Below are 20807 nucleotides of genomic sequence, written 5' to 3'. Positions count from 1 at the left end.
TAAAAGCACTTTCATGCAACCAGTGAGTAAAAGTTAAACCCACTGTTCTGTCCCACAATACGCAGGTAACCATTGTTAAATCTGCATAATAGAGATATCCTGTTGTACTCTCCATCAGATGGTTTGATCGTGTGTGGATGGATCTGAGAAAATGTCATTCCTTGGTTATAAGTTTGGTTATGGCAGAATTTTTATAGTGCTGTATTGTTTTATTTGTTAATTTTTGGCTTAGAAACTAAAGGGAACTGACTTTAGAGTGGATTTTGGACTGTTTCAGCTTAGATTTTTTTTATTCATTATATGACATTCGTGTCAGGGGTGAGATTTAATAAGTTTAAAACGTATATTAAAACACAAACACTGTTTTCATAAATCTGTGCTTTCAAAGTCTCATTGTGTGGGCTCTGTTGACAAATTTGGCCAAACTTGCAAAACTTTTGTACTCACAAAAGTGACTACAAACTAACTTGTTTTTGCTCTTTTCCACATCTCAATTTAATATTAGCAAAATAAAATAACGCTGGCAAGTAAAGGAAGCGGTGCTCACAAGCACCAGGTTCAGATTTCAGAAGCCAGGTGAGGGGCAACCAATCAGAAGAAAGTGGGCTTTGGCCATCAAGGGTATTAAGAGGAGGTAGTCAGATGTCTTTATGGGGGAAAGAGTTAGTGTTGACACCTCAGTATATATCTAAAAGATGTGGCTTTGTAGTTTAGAAGAGTAGTTTCCGGGTTTTTCCAAAGGTATACCTAGACTTCTGATGCATAGCCAGTCATTTTGTTCTGGAAGCAGGTCAGACACCAGTTCAGGAAAGCGAAACAAGGGTTAAAATAGGGAAGCCTTAAAGAGATGGCTTGTTTCAGAGGATGAACTGCATCAAGACCCAGTTTAAGATGCTTTTAAACTCATCCTCATCCTGTTTAACACAACTTTATTCTAATTGGCTGCCCCTTGCAAACTTGTGGGTGGAGCTTGTGAGATGACCATATTAGGGATATCCTCTCCCTCACTGACATCATGCAGAGCCAAGATTAGAAAAAAGAAAACTCTTAAATGGGATGAAAACAATTACTTGTGCATATGCCGAGCTTATTTTTTAAACACTGGCCCTATTTTAAATCAGCATCCACTATTGTAATAGTATACAGAAGACAAAGAGGAAACATCCACTTTAAGAACGTTTTTACACTGTTTTATTTTGTCTACAGACCTCAATCCAGAACTCTACCCTCCCAAAAATTTCATTTAAATGCTATCCAAAACTTTTGACAGTGCAAGAACATTCCTGCAAATAGCATAACATTTTCTTTTCTTTAATCACCTTTACCTGCTCTGGACATATAAATGGCCTCTTATCACCAATATCCAACATTCATTCTTACTGTGCATTATTTCTAAGGCAACATGGAGGACCAAGCAAGCCTTTTCTGAGTCCAGTGGCTGGTGGTTGGGTCTGTTGCCAGTGTTAGCAGCAACATTGGCACATTTCTTCCCTTCAGAACAGCTTGGTTAAAAGGCAGCATGTTACACATTGAGTTTAACACACATACACACAAAGTCAAACACACATGCACTCACAGACTGTCACAAATCACACCTCTGACACAGAGGATGCGAGTAATCTTCTGATCGTCATCTGGTATTGAACCTGATAAATCGTCCAACCCTTCATTGACTAACTCTGCTGCTTCACTTAATGAATTTAGACGGTCACACTTGTTTCAAAAAACAAAACAATAAATTAATACTCAAAGTGCCCAACATCCAGTGTAAATACCATCCACCTAAACTTTTTGGCGCTGTTGGCAGCTTCACTCAAAATTTTACATTAAAAAAAAGGCTTCTGAGAAAATTTGAGCTTTTTTTTTTCCCTTCCAAAATGACACCCTGCAAAGGAATCTGCGTCTATCTGAGATAATCACAGGATATCCGATATGTACACATATCCAAATAGAAAACTGTTTATACAGTACAGTGTGTACAAGAATATGTAAACCAAATCTTGTACGTGGTCTTGAATCAGCATTTTGTTGTGTGTTGTTTTTTTTTGTTTTTTAGTTTTTTAAAGGAATAGGTCAAGATTTTTGGGACGTGTGCTTATTTGCTGAGTTAGATATGTGAAGCAGGAGGCAGCCAACTTAGCTTAGCATAAGGACTGTAACCTGGGGGGAACAGCTAGCCGTTCTCTTCCAAAAGCATAGACTGTATATAGAAGATGGACACAGCCACTGTGACGTTACGTTTGCTTAATGGCCTTAAGCACTTTAGTTTTTGGGGCCAGACGTGTCAGTCTGTCAGCTAATGCTCGCAAGGTTATCCAAAAAGCTCCACATACAAAACTGTATGGGTGCAGTGCATAGACGGATACGCTCTGTAATCAGTGCAACACTCAGGCAGTAACTCACTAAAACTGCAGCAAAAACTTATTGAATGGGCCCTACTACACAGCAGACCATAAGATTTGTCAAATAATACCGACTAGTTATTTAAATAATAAGCTAGTCAGCTGCTGAAATAGCTGGTTAAACAAGCAGCAGAAGCCGGGTTTAACCACATTCTGCACCAGAGTGTGCTTGCATGGATGAAAGCAAGGCTACTGCTTTTCATTAACGTGGAATGTGATTGACTGTTTCATGTAGATCCTAAAATACATGCAAAATGTTTGCACAATGTCAAATTTTTAATTGACAAATTTAAAACGCAAGTCCCGGGGGCTGGAATCAGCCTGGCAAAGACTCCAATCTGGCCAACTGGATATCTTTAGACAATGTAAGAAATCCTGGACTTACATTGGACCATGTTTTTGTGCGGTTTACTGCTTTTCCTACTGATTAAGATCGCCTCTACAGCCACACATACTGCACCACAGTAATTAAGTAATGGATAACCAATTAAATGACAGAAAAGCTCTTGTTTTTTCACCATCTACTAGAGATGTTTGCATTGCTTTCTGTGTGGATTAAAGTAAAAGTGCTGGTGGTTGTATGTTTGTACCCTTTACTTCCAATCTTTGTACTAAGCTAAGCAAACCTGCTGCTGGCTGTCTTTTAATAAGCACACTTCCCAAAACTATACCTTTTAATTGGTAAATCTATTCATGTTGATCGACCTGAGGGGTGTTTGTATGGCAGGAGGTTTTAATGCAGCGGCAATCAGCTGGAGGGGAGCTCCTTTTGTGTTTCTGCAGCTTCTACAACAGGCACATTGTAGTGGCGATCATCCTCTGTGACGAGGCACACAGATTCCCAGTCGTCCCTATGGTCGTCCGGGTAGTAGGTGACAAACTCCTCTGTGTCTGCCTTGTACAGTCTGTAAACTTGAATGGTACACTGCAGGGCGTAGCCCAGCAGGAACATCTCCACCTGCCCAAGAGAGAAAACGCAAAGGGGGGGGGGGTAATTGCACGGTTACAGAGGAACTCCAACAGACTTCTCAAACAGCTCCATGTTTAATCAGCTGCTCCAGCACAAAACATTTATGGGTGGAGTCTCTTTATAAAAGCCGAGCTTGTAAAAGCTTTTATTCAAAAAGTGAAAATAACAATTAAAACGCTCAGCAGTTCAGAAAACCACCTCCGCCCCAAGGCCAATGGTGCAGCGCCACCATCGCTCAAAACAAGCCAAAAAAACAAAACAAAAAACAGAGCAAGCACCAGCATGTTTTACTAATCAGCTCTCACATGACAAAAATGTTAACACACCCACCTCGTGATGTTCAGCCTTAATTGTTGTTTTTGTTACTGAGTGCGACAGACGTTTACTCAGTGGGAAGAAAATTCCCAGCAACCTTTTACCATAAAGCTGTCAAAAACAACAGAGACGCTTCCCACCTGCTCGAGACCTGCGGTCAGGCCCACGTGGCTGAGGTGGTTGGACAGGAAAGAGCGTGGACAGTCGGAGGAGTCCCGCGCGAACAGCAGCCAGCAGAAGAGCGGGACGTCTTCACCGCCCTGCATGCAGCTGTGCAGCTCTGCCGCTCTGCTCAGCATCAGCAGCTTGAGAGCCTCCAGCAGACCGAGCTCGTCTTCTCCACCCTGAAACACTTGTTCACAGAGCTGCTGACGCTCAGCGTCGGTGGCACAGTCCACCGCTGCCTGCCACTGGAGACAAAGTGTATCAGTCACTGAAGAGGTCTAAAACAGCTGGTTACACACATGAGAATTTACTGCTTTTTTCAGACATAATTTCAGGTTATGGAACTTAAAGCTCAGATAATGAGGGCATGTTGTTGGGATGGGGCAGCTGTGGTTAAGGAGGTACAGGGATAAGTTTGCTAATTGGAAGGTTGGGGGTAACTGGATCCTCCAGTCAGTTGAAGTGTCGCTGGTTAGGATGCTGAACCTCAAAACTGCCAATCAGAGAGTGTGTGTAAGATGGAAATGCACTGCTCAAAAACGTTAAAGGAATACTTTGAAAACACGTCAAACGTCCATGGGGGAAAAAAATCTACACTTGTACAGACTGGGTAATGTGTTAGGAAGAAAAGGATGCCATGTTGTTTGATGGAAATAAGAAGTATCAAGCTACAGAGCGCTAAATTCAAAGAGTCCCCGAAAACTGAAGTGAAAAAATGATGTGTCAAGCTAGTCCGTTTTGCCAAAATTTCATTGCTGTAGCTTAAAATGGTACTGAGGAATTTGTGTGGCCCCCATGGGTTTGCATACATGCCTGGGATTCTCCAAACTCTTTCACGTCTGTCACATGTGCTCGGGGTGAACCAGCACTCATCTGTGGAAAGCACAGCAGGCCAGTGTGCCAATTCTGGTATTCTATGGCCAATGCCAATCGTGCTTCACGGGGCTAGGCAGTAAGCTCAGGGCCCACTAGATGATGTTGGGCCCTCATGCCACCCTCATGAAGTCTGTTTCAGCCACGTGGTCAGAAACTCACATGAGTGGCCTGTTGGAGGTCATTGCTGTAGCTCTGGCAAGGCAAATCCTATTTGTCCTTGCATAAACAAGCAGAAACAGATTCTGCTGATGGGTTAAGGGCCTTCTACAGCCCTGTCCAGCTCTCCTAGAGTAACTGTCTGTCTCATAGAATCTCCTTCATGCTCTTGACACTGTGCTGGGAGACACAAAAACCTTCTGGCAATGGCACGTATTGATGTGCCATCCTGCAAGAGTTAGAACTACTGTGCAACCTCTGTAGGGTACCAGTAGTGACACCTTGAAAAATGCAAAACAAGTGGAAAAAACTGTAAGAGAAGATGAGGAGGGGAAAAATTGTTTTGGGGGTTGTCTAATTGTTGCCCCACTGGTAATGCCTCTTGGTAATTTCATGAACTCTAAAGCAGCTGAAACTAATTAACAACCCCCTCTGCCACTTCACTGACCAGATCAATAACACATAATTTAATTGACTTCAAGTGCTAGAGTAGAAAAGCACTGTAAGTCTTATTCATTTATTATTTTAATCGAATTTTCTGTAAGGCAAAAATTCCTCTTTCTCTTATCACCTCCCATAATAGTACATAATCATTTCTGGCCAGACAGAACCTAATATCAACACGATTATGACTCGAGAACAAACACAGGTGTCATGCATGATGGCTGATCAATGGAACACTAAATCTAGGACCAGTCGTGATTTCCTGACAGGAATATTGGGACATTTTCTTTCTTTTGGGGTTTCGACAATGGTTCTGTTGCTTAAGGGAGGATTTTTTTTGTTTTTGTTTTTTAAATAAAACACCACTCAGCGGTGTACAGCTGTAAACAAAGCAAACGAGAATCATGGTGCCAGTATAGTTGGGTGAAACTGTGGAATGAAGGAACAACAGTCAAACAGTATCATACAAATACTTAAGTTGGACATGCTTGTTGACGTTTTACTGTCCCTTTTTTCCCCCCACAGGAAATCGCCAAGACATATGACGTACATTTTTAGTCACAAAAAGACAATTTCCAAACCTGACACAACAATAGAGGGTTTATTGCACAAGAATAGTGGGAACATGTCTAGTGCCCTAAAGCCATCAGGAGACAGCTGTTTGAATGTTTTGTTACAAAGGAGATTACATCACCTGCCAGTAGGCAACAGGTCAAATATCAACAGTCAATCTGATAACCAGCAAGAAGAAAGCATCGAGAGTCAGTGGAACAAAGGCACACTTTGTCACCAAAGTGTAAGCTGACGATAGTCTGGGACCTGGATGTTAAGTGTTAAGGATAAAAAAGCTTGATGCCCTTTATGACAGTGCATTACTTTACACTCAACATTTTTCCACTTCATATAATTACTGTTACTATTTCTGTCTGCACATGCCAAGGAGAACGGTCCTTATTGCAAATGTTCAGCATGTTAGTAATGATCTCTGGATAACACAGACACACCTGATGAGCCTGTCACTTGGTGTTTTAATCTGGGAGTTGGACTTCAAGCAATCTGATCTTTGAATTTTCTCCAAATTGCACTAGGCATCACGTTTTCCCTGCAGTTTCACATTTATTAAAGTGTGTGTATGTCCTTCAGGTTTCTGTATGAGGGTGGCTGTGGCTCAGAAGGTCGAGTAAGTCATGTACAGACCAGAAAAATTTGGGGCATTTTCATCTTTATTGGATAGTGGAGCAGCGAAGACACTGCTGCACTCTAGTCATGTGGCAGATGATCACTTGCTCATCCACTAAGCTAAAATGTCAATATTTTTTGGTAAAAAAAAAAAAAAAAAAAAAAAAAACATTGGGGAAACTCTGGGGAAACAATGAAGAAGAGGACTCATCTCAAGCAGATACCATTAGCTAAGCAAACCTCAGCTCAACCAAAAAGCGATCCAATACCGGACAGTTAAAATTTAATTAAGTTAAAAATCAAATACTACATATTAATTCAGAGCACGCCAACGGCTCAGTAACATGGGTAAAAAGCATCCTCCTTGCCTCTGATTGGTGAGCGTATTGAAATTTTTTCACATTCTGTAGCTGACTGCAACTTGTGGTGACTAAATGGTTGCTCAGAGCTTGAGGGTGTTGCACACTCATGAGCACCTTTGATCACAAGCCGATTGCACCTTAAGGGAATGCAACCTTTGTGCAAACAGTCACAGTCTGTCACAGTCTTTTTGCAGGTTTCCAAATAAGTGCTTTCTAATTCATAAATGCAGGCAGATTGCCAGCATGTAGCCACCATCAGTCTGAATGAGTCTTTGTCAATGAGTAAATTGACTACTGTGTTGCACGCACTCGGTCACTTGACATATCTTGGCTGAAAACTTTTATTTATTTGCATAATGACACATTCATTTGTTTACGACGGCATATTAGGGCCACTGAAGGCAGAAAAAAAAATACAGGGCGGGACCTGCAAGGAGGAAAGTTTCTATATTAAAGTGGCAAATTTAAGAGAAAAAGGTTGGTCAAGCAAACCCGTCTCTTTGCACATCATGTTTGCTTTGCCAACATTAGATGACCCAAGTAAATTTTACTTTTATATTGGATTTAGCACCAAATAAATACTCATGATTTTACTTCAGAATCAGCACATTATCATAAGCATCCAGACTTTGAAGAAACGATGTTAGGAAATGGGTCTATCCAGAAGACAACACACCGATTTATATGAGGTGATGTCATTTGTGCGTAATGAACTACAGCACAACGGACAGATGCAAGGATAACGCTGGACACTTTTGAGCTATTCAAATGGGATTTGTGGTGCAGCGGGTCAATCCAACAGATTATTAAAGAAACTGATCCTCACGGTGTGGAGCATCGAAGAGCAAAGTGTCGTAGGTGATGGCAGCACAGCAATAAAGGGCCAAATGCTATTTGGCACATGGATTCTTACGATAAATTGAAACCTTATGGTATAGAGATTAATGGATGCACTGATAGTTCCAATTATTTTACTGTATGGATGGAAGCATCAACAAAAAATTACGACCCCAAGGTTGTTGTTGCAGGGAGATTTTTTTTTTTTTGGTAAATACACCACTTTATAATTTTCAAAGGTGTGAAAATGATGCTTGTAGTTACTGATCTGTTCTTGACGTTGGTCCCCAGGCTGATCTGGTCAAAAAGGATCTTTTGTTGGTTATTTCCTTTATGATGATACACACTACAGAATCAGATATCACCATTTTTTATCTACTGCAAAGCTGCTGTATTGAGCGTCTTTCCTCTATACACTTAAATGTGCATGACACAAACTGTGCAGACTACGAGACAGACCACAGATTATACTGTTGGATACACAGCTACAGCTACATCTCGTAACACAACAGAGGTCTGTAAACACCAGAATTCCTCATCCTACCAGGCAGCGACTGAGTATAAATTCAACACCAAGGCTCAGACTGTTAAAGTGCTTTTATCAGTTCAGTTCCTTCTATTCCTCTAAATCCCCTCAGAGCATTACCAGGCTGCTTTAATGACACACAGGAAAAAAGAAGCCACACATCCTTTAGAAAACTACCTCCCTTTAACATATGGTAGCAATCAGCCAACCCTTCATGGGTGAATATCAATACCCTCAAGTGTCCACAAATGGCATAAAAATAGCGCCGTGGTTTACGCTTGTTGTGTTTTCGAAATACTTTCTTGCTGTGTGCGAGTTTCTGTGAAGGTCTGCAGCCAGTACCGTGTTACGGAGAAGCTCCATGTAGCCTTTAAGCTGCTGGACGGCATCTCCTGTCCCGTCTCTCTGCAGGCATACTCCAGGAAATGTCCACTGACTTATCAGCCCATCCTGAGCCTCCAGTTGTTTCGGCAGCTGTAAACACAAACAATTACATTATGTAACATTAACAGTGTTTACAAGAACCAAACCACTGACGGGGCGATGATCACTTCTGCAGTAAATTTTTGGTTCTTTTCTACCAACAGCTGTATATAATTGGATATTACCAAAATGACTTCTCAGACCAAGGAGTTAGCGACTATGTTGTCAGCATAAAACACATTCTTTGTTTTTAAAATGGACACAAGTCACAGGAAAATTGAAAACTGTTAACTAAGATAATACTCCACCCTTACTATTCATTCTACTAGTAAGTAAGTAAGTAAACTTTATTTATACAGCACCTTTCACAGGTCAAAAACCACAAAGTCCTTTGTAATAAAAACAGGCAAAAACAACAACAAAAGGAGATGAAGCTTGATGTGAGGAGGAAGAGGATAGAAATTTGTCCCTTTCCTTCAGTTTTTCAGTTCTTTGCTGAAGGGGGCCCCTTCTCTAACAATAAAACATATGTATGATGCTTCATGTCTTGAGTCTGAAGATCCAGGAACAAATATAAATGTCCCTCCAGAGCACACTAAGGCCTGAGACTTCTCTGCTTTTGGCACAATACTTATGTGGCCGGTCTCTAGCCACAAATGTAAAACACCATGGGTAAGAAGGAAGATGTCAGAAGGGAGATGCCCACTTTTATGTATTTTTAATTGATTAATTATATGTTCATGAGAACGCATCAAGTTGTTGGAAGGTGTAATTACACACAATTCTATGTATATTTATTAGTACAGTATCCTTTTTTTCTATTAAATCACATGCCTTTAACTATATGTGTACCAGTCAAGCTTGCATGAGTAGTCACACCCCAAAAACCCATTTTGAGTTGGGAAAAACCCTGCTGCTGTGTAGGATGGATGGTTAAGTCACGTCATCATGGTCAAGTCATGTATGACGTGATACCCATACAATCCCTAGGGATGAAAAATGAAGCCACTTCCTGGTGTATACAACTGAGCTCTAGCTTTAGAAGTGCTTATAGGCATAGGTGTTTTTATTATCCTCAAACCCCTGAGGCTGTTTGTTTGTGCAACGAAAAAATTATATATATATTTTAAAATATATAATTTAGCTTCCAGCATTTACTAAAAAAACATATTTGAGATAGATCATTGTGATGCTTTCTGTTTTGTAATAATTCTTTCATTATGCATTTCAACACTTTTGTGCACTTTTACCCCTTGATTAAAGTTCATATTCACTTCTCCTCAGACTGTGGCAGGATTACCTCAGCTGAGCTTAAATTTGTTTATTCAGCTTGTCAGTTAAATTACAACCAAAGTTCTTGGAAAGCCACGTAAGATTAAAAGAATAATAAAACCACAATTTCTCCCTTCTTTGAGCAATTGTTTTACATAATCACGAGCTCAGTATTGAGCATAAGGAGACCTAGTTTTGGTCTATAGCCAATTTCCCCTTTACTTTTATGAGGGGCAAATTTGATAAATAATTAATCTAAACTTCATCAGCAGTTAAAGTTATGTATTATTAGAGGAGTGGCTACTACGAGGTACAGTCTGGAGGACTTTTAAGATAGTTATCTAGCAAATACCATTCAATGACTAAGAACTCTGTTGCTATTCTTTGTGAGTGAAATTGTGCGGTTTATTAGTTTTTAAGCACTAATTAGCAGGTACGTGACATGGCAGGTAAACTATATACGCTTACCTGTCATTTCATGAGGTACAGTTGCTTGTTAAGAGAAATATCTCATCATCCAATCACGTGAAAGCAACTCAATGCACTTAGACATGTAGACTATGATCAAGACGACCTGCTGAAGTCATCAGGCATCAGAATGGGGAAGATTTAACAAACTTTGAAGGCGGCATAGTTTCTGGAGCCAGACAAGCTGGTATAAGTATTTCAGAAGCTGCTGATCTGTTGAGATTTTCCCACAGAAACATCTCTTGGATTAACAGACACTGATCTAAAAGAGGGGAGAGGCAGTTCTTTTTAAATGCTTTGTTGATGTCAGAGGAGAATGGCCAGACTCCTCCGAATAGTAACTTAATAACCACTCGTTACAAGCAAGAGATGTGAAAGCGCATCTCTGAACGCACAACATGTTGAATCTCGAAGCAGCCAATTATCACCGTAATCAGTACTAACATAGTACCTTAAGCCCCAGTCACATGGGATCCCCTGGTAAATCCTTGTGACTTCCAGGAACAGCTAAATGACTGAAATTCAGATTGTCATTTAGTTTTCATTAGGGAATAGCAATTTTTCCTTAGCAACCAATGGTTGTCATGGAGTTGCCAACCTGCCCCTGTGTGACTAAGGTTTACGGTACATGGTACTTTTCTAATGCCTCTTTTCCACTGCTGCTGTGCCAGTGTAAAGTCAGTTCTGCTTTGTTGCCTTTGGAGAACCAGCTCTCACACAAACAGGTTTGAACAGTTGCACAGAGTATGGTGGGTGGACAAAATGCGGAAGCTGCAATTTCTTACAGCAGTCGCTGACAGCAGTGGTTTCAACTCTTGGCCATGCTGGGGCTGGTTTCAGCATGAGCTCTGAGCGATAAAAAGATGTTGAAGTGAAAATTTACCATGATGATGTCCTCATTTTGCAGCCACGTGGGCAGCTGGGTGCTGTGGGACAACACTTGGAACAGCGTGGCTCTGAGGGCACAGTAGTTGTCCCCCCTGACTCTTCTTACGCTGGCAAAGCTCTGGGACATCTCCTTATACCCCTGCACCAACACACGGGGACATCAGAGGAAACATCCTAGCCATTAATGTAAAAATAAATAAATAATAACTGGCATTAACCTGGAATGATTATTCTGAGAAACTTCAGGCACCAACCTTTTTAATGAGAGCGCTTTTAGGAGTATTTCCCTTCCACTCCCTCTCACTGTACAACAGAATATTCACCGCCGGTGACAAACTGCATCTGTCCTCCACCTTTAAAACTGAGCGAGGGATAGCAGGGAAAGGTGAGACGATGGGCAGAACAAAAGACTATTGTCCAGATTTCAAATGACAGACAAAAGCTGCACTTGTTTAAAATCACTGATGCAATAAAAGCGGAGGATGTACTGACGTTTGGTCTCCAGCTCGGGCAGTGGTCCAGATTTTTTATTTGGAGACAGCTCCTCTTCGCCTCTGTACAAATCTTCTTCACTATGATAAAACAGAAACACTTATTTTTAATCAAAAAACACAAAAACAACAAGTTATTTTTGTGTATCCAAAGCTTGGTCCTGGATCTCCATATTGAGCAATTTTAAGTCAATCCCAACTGGGACAGGGACAATTTAATCTCACTAAAAATACTCGCACCTCAAATGTGTAAATCGACATTTCATTTTTCAGTGACATTTTCAAAAACTAAATAAATGAATGAACAAAACAAACTTGAATATAAATATCAAACACATATAATTTGTGTGTATTTTGCTACATTTTTGTCTCATAATCCCATCTGTTTCTTGGGTAAAAGTGGTTTTACCTCCTTTATCTTTCAAAAGATGCTGTGATTCAATTCAGGACTATAAAGTGAACAGAGGTGATCTTTACAGACCTGTCTTCCTTCTCCGTGGCCTCAGCCATAACATTCTTGGTTGCGCTCTCTGCCAGCTGCTCCTCTTTTCCTGTAACCTCCTCGCCTTCAGCATCTTTCACAGGTTCAGTCTCGGCCTCAGTGGGAACGCTCTCTGCCTCTACTTTCTCCTCTTTTATCTCTTCATCGTTCCCCTTCACCTTGGGGAGATCTTCACCATTATCCTGCACTAACATTGTTTCCTGCTTGGTTTTCTCCAAGGACGCGACCTCCTCTGACATTGTAGGTGTACACTCAGCATCTGGCCTTTTATCTTCATCTAACGCCAAGCTGAAAAGAAAATGCATGTTTTGTGTATAAAGCCAAGTTTACCATTCATGTCTTAAACTCAAACTTGCAAATGTGCAACTTAAGTCGTATTTATACATTTAAAGCACGCATTTAGCTGTAGGAAAACTGCAGGTATGAGGAGGGCTGACTGTCAAAGAAGATGCAATGGTAAGAGTTCGCCCCCTAGTGGCCACAGTGCCACTCTGCCGCCACAAGTCCAGAGTTCACGTAAACAAATACCTTGTTTGTTTTGTTATCTCAAACTCTGAACCCACTGGCCTCTCTCTGGCGTCTGCTGGAGCTGTGGTTTCTGGCTCCTTCACTGAGCTGGCGGAGTCCTGTTCCTCACCGCTGTGGTCGAGTCCCGAGGGCTCCAATCCAGAAGACGACTGGGAGGCACCAAGGCTTTGTAGGTCTTCACGACTGGGCTCCCTGCTGTTTGAATCCTCTGTCCCAGCACTGAACAGACAGCAATAAGAAAGGTAAAAAAAAACAAAAAACAAAATAGACTATTGCTTGCACAAATGTAAAAGATGTGATTACACAACAGTCGTACATGTGTAATAATGTTTAACAATAAAGCTATCCATAGAAGCCTTTATCACCACATGTCATACTTGAAAAACCAAAAGTAGTAAGTCAAGGCCTATGGAGCTGTAACAGCATGGTCATAAAACGGCCCTGATCAATGATTCTGCAACAGTTTGATGGCCTAATGCGACCACAGATCTAAAAAGAAAAAAAAGGAGGTTAATGATTAAAGGGATGGTGAACTTAGGACAAAAAGCAAATACACAGAAATAAAAGAGACACGGGATGCCTGCCATGTCACATTTTAAACAGCCGTATTCCTCATTATGGTTCAACCCTTTTATCTGTGTTGGGAATAAACTGTATACTGGAAACCGTGACTTATGAAGGGGACACACAATATAGGTGATGTATATACAGGCGGGATGTTTTGTTTTGTTTTTTTTCAGAACTCATGCTTAGATATAATGTTAAAAAAGAAGATAACTTTTGGAAATACTTACAAATTAGATACTGCATTGTTAAAGATAATTTCATACATACTTTTAACCCAATACAAAAATGTATGGATCTACTTAGTATCAAACACAAGGCATCCGCATTTCACAAATTATTTAATAGCGTACAAAAGGATCTCCGTAAGGGTCTCAGGATTATCTGGCAGAGGGAGCTTGGCTTTACTAATAATGATGATGATGAATGGTTAAAGATACTGTCACATAATAGGAAACATTAAAGAGGCATTATAAGATAACACAGATTTTATTTTATTCCATCTAGCCTTCATAGAATGGGTCTACGTACCAATAATTTATGTTGGAAATGTCAAGCAGAACCAGAAACCTTTATACACGCGATCTGGGACTGTAAGTACGTTTCCCCATTTTGGAAAATAGAATTATAACACATAGGGAAGTGGCTGCGCATGGTGATACCTATGTCACCAAGACTACGCCTATTGGGGGAATCAGACAGTAATGCCTAATATTAAAACACCAAAGTACAGCGATACAGGTGGGAATGGTCACGGCTGCCAGTGTAATCTTCAGATTATGGAATACCACTTCTGCTCCGGATATTAAAAACTGGTTGGAATTCATGCTGGAGAAAGTGTCATATGAACACCTGCTGGCCAAGCTAAATAACAATACAGAAAACTTCATAAAAAAAACCTGGGACTGCTTTCTCTCTTGCAACACCTGGATGATCAGATGCATGAATGGTATGGTAAGCGCTGACTTGGCTGCTTTATGTTGAAGTTTTGTTATTCATTTGTTTGTTATAAAAACAAATAAAAACTTAAATGACAAAAAAAGAAAGAAAAGAAATTAGCAGCTGTCCAAACCAGACACAGGTGTGATTAGAAAAATGTTACAATCCTCTAGAAACAATAAGACGGTCTCCCGCCTTTAAACCGTTTTTAAAGATGACAAACTCTTTCATCTGGATTATTATAATTGAGTAAACCACCAAAATAAGACTGCAGCAAATAGGGGTGGGAGTCACAGAGTAACTCACAACACTATCACAGTACTTTGACCCCAAGTGATTCTACAATACTTTATATTGCAAGACATATGTGTAACAATACATCAGAAGAAAAAAAATACCAGCGGTTGTCAGTGCTACTCCTCAGCCTCCTAGTAAATGCACCTATGGCATAAATTTGAAAAATCAGAAAAGTTGACCTCTGACTCCGATGTCCGGGATTCACACTCGTCTGAAGTTTTAGTAGCATCTGTGGTATCAGTTTTGAAACACTATGTGTCCTCGTTCTCCAGTTATTGCATTCATAAACTTTTGTGTCCACGCTTCACAGCCACCCGCCTCCCTGGCAGGGTGATCTCAATACCCCATCAGCCTTTCACAGCTAAGGGGGGTAACAATGTGTTTATTCACTGTAATATATGTAATGATAATATTCACTCTAAACAGTGTGTTAATTCAAGTAAAGATCTTTGTACTTTGTCTGCTTTCTTCTTCACTATAACTCCTAATCACTTGGTGGCTGTGTTCAGGTGGTAGTACAGGTCACCTACTAATTGGAAGGTTTGTGGACTGCATGCTAAAGTATCCTTGGGCCACGTTGATCCTGATACGTCTACTGGAGTGTGAATATGCGTGAATGGGTTATGAGACATGTTGTATAAACTGCTTTCTTAGTGCTCAAGTAGAAAAGCGCTATATAAAAACCAGTCACTTAGTTTACCCTCAATCGTTAGCTCCAAAGGGGAGGTTCAGTTTGTCTTCCTGTTGCAGGATTACTCAAAAGGTTTTTGGTGTATTTGAAAGAAAATATAAACAGAGATGTTTCTTGCCCCCCAACTTGGAAGAGATTAACTTTTGGAACTGATCCCAATCTCAATCTAAAGATTTCACCACTGTGAGGTGGGATTTCATCAAAGTCATATTAAAACTAAAATTTAAAAACAAGAATATACAAACTAGCTTGCTTGGTATGAGAGGAATTTTCAGCATTGGTGGAGCTATGTCGTCTTGGACCCAGAGTCATAAAGCAGATCCTCCGGTAAATCAAGTTGTTGATAGACGTTTAGAGCAGCTTCCTGTTTTAGCAAAACGAACTACATTTGGCAGCAATGTATCAACACCTGTATGACAAAGGGAAGTGATACAATACACTGCCATATCAATGTGTCACTAAAAGCAAAATAAATGTTTGGTATTGTGAAACTTGAATAAACAACCACCATGTGTAGAAGAACGTGTCACATTTGTGTCACAATATTTTAATTTTAGACACTGGAGCTGTTAGAGGGAGTCTTACAGTATTTGACATTATACAGGTGCTAAGATATTGTGGTACTTTTAAGTAAGGCGTTATATTTTAATGCAGGAAACCTGTCATGGTAAAACGAGCACACCACCATGTGCACGCAACCAAGAAAGAAGTGCTTTAAGAAGTTCATACTTTCTTCTAAAAGAAATACAGACAACATATGACACTGAACTGCACTGGAACTTTCTTCCAGCTCTTCAGAATAAATATTAAAATCATTTTAAAAGGGAAGCTGAATTCTAAGCTGACAGGTTAATTTCATGTAACTCACCAAGTCAGAGGCTCAGGTTCAGGCTCCTGCTTTCCCACAGAGACAGACGACAGCTGGGCTGCTGGGGCTGCTGCAGCCAACAGCACGTTTGGCACTGATGACACTTGGTGATTTTCAGAAAACTCCCCTGATGGTTTAGCTGCAGCTTCAACAGTCACTTTTTCTTCTTCGTCATGAGTTGTGCTCACTGCAGTTTGCTCTACTGTTGTGTTTGCCTCAGTATGCGGAGTTTTTTCAAAGCAGACCGCCTCAGGTGTCAGAGAGGTGCCCTCTGGGATTTTGTCCTGCGTGGGGTTTTTTTCTTCTATCTCTGGTGCTTTTAAAACCTCAGAATCTGCTTTGGCGTGCTCTTCCTGGGCAGAGCCCAAAGCGCACTGCACTGCAAGTTGACGACTGCGAGCAGGAGATTCCTCTGTATCTTGTACTCCGGTGGCGTTTTCTTCAGACATGTTGCAGGGTGGAGGCATCTCTATTTGAATGACTTCCTTCTTCAAGGGTCCATTTTCCTGAGTGTTATTAGGCTCCTGCTCTCCGGTCTCAGGACTCATATTCCGCTCCTCATCCCTAAGTGACAACACAGTGTTCATTAGCAATGCCACAGAGCCTCGGCTATACCCTTTTCATGCCCAGAAAAACAATGTTTTGTGACCAAAGATAAGACGCTGTTGAAAGGTTTCAGGATTCCTTCAACCCTGTAGGTGGAGAGGAAGTAGATAACCTTTGTTCAAAACATTATCTCTTTGATTACCCATTAGTTCATGAAATGACAAATGTTTTGACTTCCACAAACACTTTAAGACCTTTGGAAGTCCCCCTCACCCCGTTTCTGATCTCAGTACTCTGTTTTATGCTGTCATTGGGTCACATGGTGCATCCTACACAACCCACAGGGGAAAATCTAATCGTCATTTTGTTTTCACCCATTTTCCAGCAGTTAATGGTGCTTTTGTGACCGCACATGCACGTACTGTCTGCGTGTTTGAGAGGCTTAAATCCAATATTACCGCAAACTCCAGAGCTTTCTTCAAACGTTTAAAAGTCTCAGCTGAAAGTGTTCTGAGTCAGCTCTAAAATTGTTTGTGGTCTGCTGCTTATGGAGGAACCTGAGAAACGAAACACTGCTGGGAAATCCTGTGAAAGTGTGTCTGTTGTACCAGATTAGGTCACCAAGTCTTATTAGCACCCAGCACCCTTCACACACTCAGACTTTGAGTTTCCCTGTCTGTGTTTTCCCAGTCATCTCACCTCATGCAATCATCTCCTTCAGGACCGCAATTACCAGCCACAGCTTTACAGCCTGTGAACTGGGTGGCCTTCGAGTCACTGGTCAGCAAACCGCTTCTTTCCTCCAAACTGCCGCAGGGACTTTCATGGCGACAACAGCACCAGTTCCCCATCTGCTTGCTCCCTCAGCCTGGGAGGTCGGACAGGCTGTAGGCTGAATGAGGCCTCTGGTCCAAAGCAACCACAAGCGACCTGGCGAGTCGCCGAAGCCTGAAGATTTCAGGACTCCATGATGACGACGGAGGGATAAGCTGCTGCTAACGCAAGGGAGAAACCATGTTTATGTCCTATAAAAAGTGTGTTGACAGCTAAAAGCACAGAATGAGTGATCAACACACTGACTGTGATCTAACACGTTACAGTTTGTTATGTAACAAGTTCCCGCTACTGTAAGTACACAATTTGTCGTATTTAATAAAATACAAAATTTTGGTACATGCAGATTTTGTCCATTATGAAGGATAAAGCTTTCATGTTCAACAGGGATTCATTTTCTCAAACACGATAAATATTTAGTTTTTCAAACATCCAAAAACACAACAACACACAGATTTCTGTTAAATAAGGCAACAAAGACTTATTGTATTTACTGTAGGTGGACCCGAAAGGTCACATCCAACATGGAAAAACCCTGAGATATAACCAAACATGATTACCCCACAGTATTCATGTTTACATGCATAAACTATATGGAAATCTCAAGACTCCTTAAATGTTGCCCAATGAGGTAAAAAAGACGGCACCCAGCCAGACTGTGATAAAAATAAATAAATAAACAACAACTCTTATTTTTTTAAGTGAGGTTTAATTTACTTTGGTTTATAAAATCACCAAAAATATTAGGAAAATGAATAAGCCACTCTTTCCTAAGGTAACAGACTCTGTGGTAATTATATCTGAGCCAATGAGTGTGCTCCTAAAGGCCCCTACTGAGCCAAGAAAAAGACCCCAGAATTATCCCCTGACTGATGAATTTTTTGACAGATATGATTAGGTCAATCGTGGCTATATCGGTACGTCACATAAAAAAGTTTAAATACACTCATCATGAGCACAAATGTCATGATGATTTTTGGCTTTAATGATCCTTATGACTTAAAAAAAAAATACAAACAAGAATTGGATGTACAAGTCTGAATTTATTTGGGATTTTCTTTCTGTTTTTCTTTTAACTTGGCAAGGCCAAGGCCCATTAACTTCTGGTTAATGATCATGACTGACTACAAACGGTAGTTTCTCTTTGTCATCACAAAGAGGATTTGTTTGACAGCACTCATTGAACTGACCTATACGCTGAACAACAGGAAAGTCCAAGGAACTGAAGCCATTTCTAAACAACCGCAGATTCCAAGATCATCATTTCAACCAGTTGTACTTAAGTACCAGTTATTCAGATGTTTCACCATTTTGCCAAGGTCTGGACGACGACCCAAACGGACTCCCTCGGATGAGGGGAAATTGGTTTGGATGTTCAGGAACCATGAAGGCTTAAGCCTGTCATGAACTGAAAGAAAGAAGCTCCTGCTCCAAAATTGACACCTTCAAGCTTGAATGAAATTTGCAACTGCCCACATAGACAAGCCAAATGTCTTCTGGATAAATGTTTGATGGCCAGGCGAGATAGAGATTGAGGTATTTCTCCACAATGATAAGAGGTATGTGTGGAGGAGTAAAAGTGAAGCTTTCAGCTGTCAAGCATGGCAGTGATAGTATCACGCTCTGGGCTGTTTTCATGTCAGTGGTAAATTGCACAAACTGAATGGAATTATGAAGTAGGACAACTCCCTCCAAATTCTTCAACTCTACTTCAGATCAACAACTAGATGGGTGAAACTTGGACACAAGTTGGATGCTCCAGCAGGACAATGAGCCCAAACATACATCAAAACTGGTTTTAGATAAGAAAAAGCAGGCTAACATTAAACTTCCTGAATGGGCTTCCCAAATCCCTCAACTCCATCCTATTGAAAATTTGTGGACTACAACAGGTCTATGCCAGGAAACCAACAAATGTAAATGTAAATCTACGAATTCTGGCAAGAGGAGCGTTCACAAATCAAGCCAGAATTAAGTCAAACACTTGTTCATGGCCACCAAAAACATCTGCTTAAGGTGCCACTTGCTAAGGGACAGTTTACCAAATATTACTGGGGGTCGATGCATATATTTGAGGCTGAATGTATACTTTTGAGCACCCAATTCTTGTTTTTGTTTTGTTTTTGTTTGTTTTTTTGCACAATCATTCCACCTTGGAAAAAGAAATCATTAAAAGCCCAGATTTACCGTGACATTTATGCACATGATGAGGGCATGCAAACCTCTGACCATAACTCCATGATGCCCAGTATGTGTAAACACTTTCTTTTCTTGCAGAAATAGATGTTTGTTATCATTTGGAAGTGATGTGATCCAACAGTGTGCCCCTAAGACCAATGTCCACAGCTGGGGGTGCACAGTCATGGCATGTCTTCAAGCTAATCAATAACATATAACATAAAAGAATAACACACAAATATTGATATGGGATTCTCTATATACTCGCTAGAGATTGAATATCATTCGGTATATAATTCAGTCCGACTGAAAATAATTCGGACTACAGACTGAATACATTAGAGTATGGAAACGTGTGGTCCACATACAAAAAAACACACCTTTTGGCAGCCTGTGATGAAGCACAGTAAAACAACGCAGTGGCAGTATGGCTAAAAGCTCCAGCCGCGAGGGCATTTCTCTCTTTTTTTTTTTTTTTAAACCACACGACTTTATTAAATTAACAGAGCTACACCTGTCAAACACGGCAAAGTAACGTTAATAATAACGGCTGCACACTTCTTAGCTGGTACAAATAAAAGACGAGGTCAGGTCGTGAAAACACACCTTGTTTTGGTTGTGCTGAAGTCAAACTCCTGGAGCTTTCAGTCTCGTTCCTGTTTCACTTTTGGTGAGCTGACGAGCTAGCCAGCTAGCTGCGGTAAACTTAAAATACAAGCATGCGTTCCCGGAGAGTGACTGGCGCTCACTGAAAACGCTGCTGCCGCGGTGGGTAGCTCTTCCTACGACTGCGCCGTTATCGCTTAATGCGGCACATTTCATAGGAAAGCGGGTTTTCGGAGCGTTTGACGCGGACCATCTGTTGGTACGAACCACCTTAGCTTAGCAGGAGCAGCGGGTCACGGCTTGGTCCGAGCGCATGACGTCATGCTCGTGTGCGCCGAGAGTTCTTTTTTGATGCATTCAGGTGAAAGTAGGAATTTCGGAACACTTGTGCAAATCGTTTTTTAGTCTTCACTCATTAAAAAGTTTGACAGAAAATTAACGCTTTAAGTCTTTCAAGCAAAAAGGCCAAACATTTACCAT

The 20807-nt window shown here is 40.8% G+C and overlaps 1 protein-coding gene across 3 annotated transcripts; it reads right to left on the bottom strand.

Moving 5' to 3' along the window:
• Positions 1-1174: 1174 nt before the first annotated feature.
• Positions 1175-20806, bottom strand: LOC116335950. Of its 3 annotated transcripts, XM_031759728.2 has the most exons (11): positions 20328-20723; positions 17409-17701; positions 16164-16727; positions 12805-13023; positions 12256-12564; positions 11776-11855; positions 11538-11644; positions 11279-11422; positions 8575-8706; positions 3828-4097; positions 1175-3360 (listed from the first exon to the last, which is right to left on the bottom strand). In XM_031759728.2, exons 2-11 carry the CDS (start codon positions 17558-17560, stop codon positions 3151-3153), a joined length of 2187 nt encoding a protein of 728 aa, XP_031615588.2. In that variant the 5' UTR covers positions 17561-17701; positions 20328-20723; the 3' UTR covers positions 1175-3150. The 3 variants fall into 3 exon arrangements, with proteins under 3 accessions (XP_031615588.2, XP_039472844.1, XP_031615587.2); XM_039616910.1 differs by lacking the exon at positions 17409-17701 and having other exon boundaries at positions 20328-20806; XM_031759727.2 differs by lacking the exon at positions 20328-20723 and having other exon boundaries at positions 17409-17952.
• Position 20807: the final 1 nt, after the last annotated feature.

Source organism: Oreochromis aureus, linkage group 9, assembly GCF_013358895.1.
Source record: "Oreochromis aureus strain Israel breed Guangdong linkage group 9, ZZ_aureus, whole genome shotgun sequence".
Lineage (NCBI taxonomy): Eukaryota > Metazoa > Chordata > Actinopteri > Cichliformes > Cichlidae > Oreochromis > Oreochromis aureus.
The sequence above is the reverse complement of the archived record's forward strand: the minus strand, read 5'-3'. Positions and strand labels throughout refer to the sequence as shown.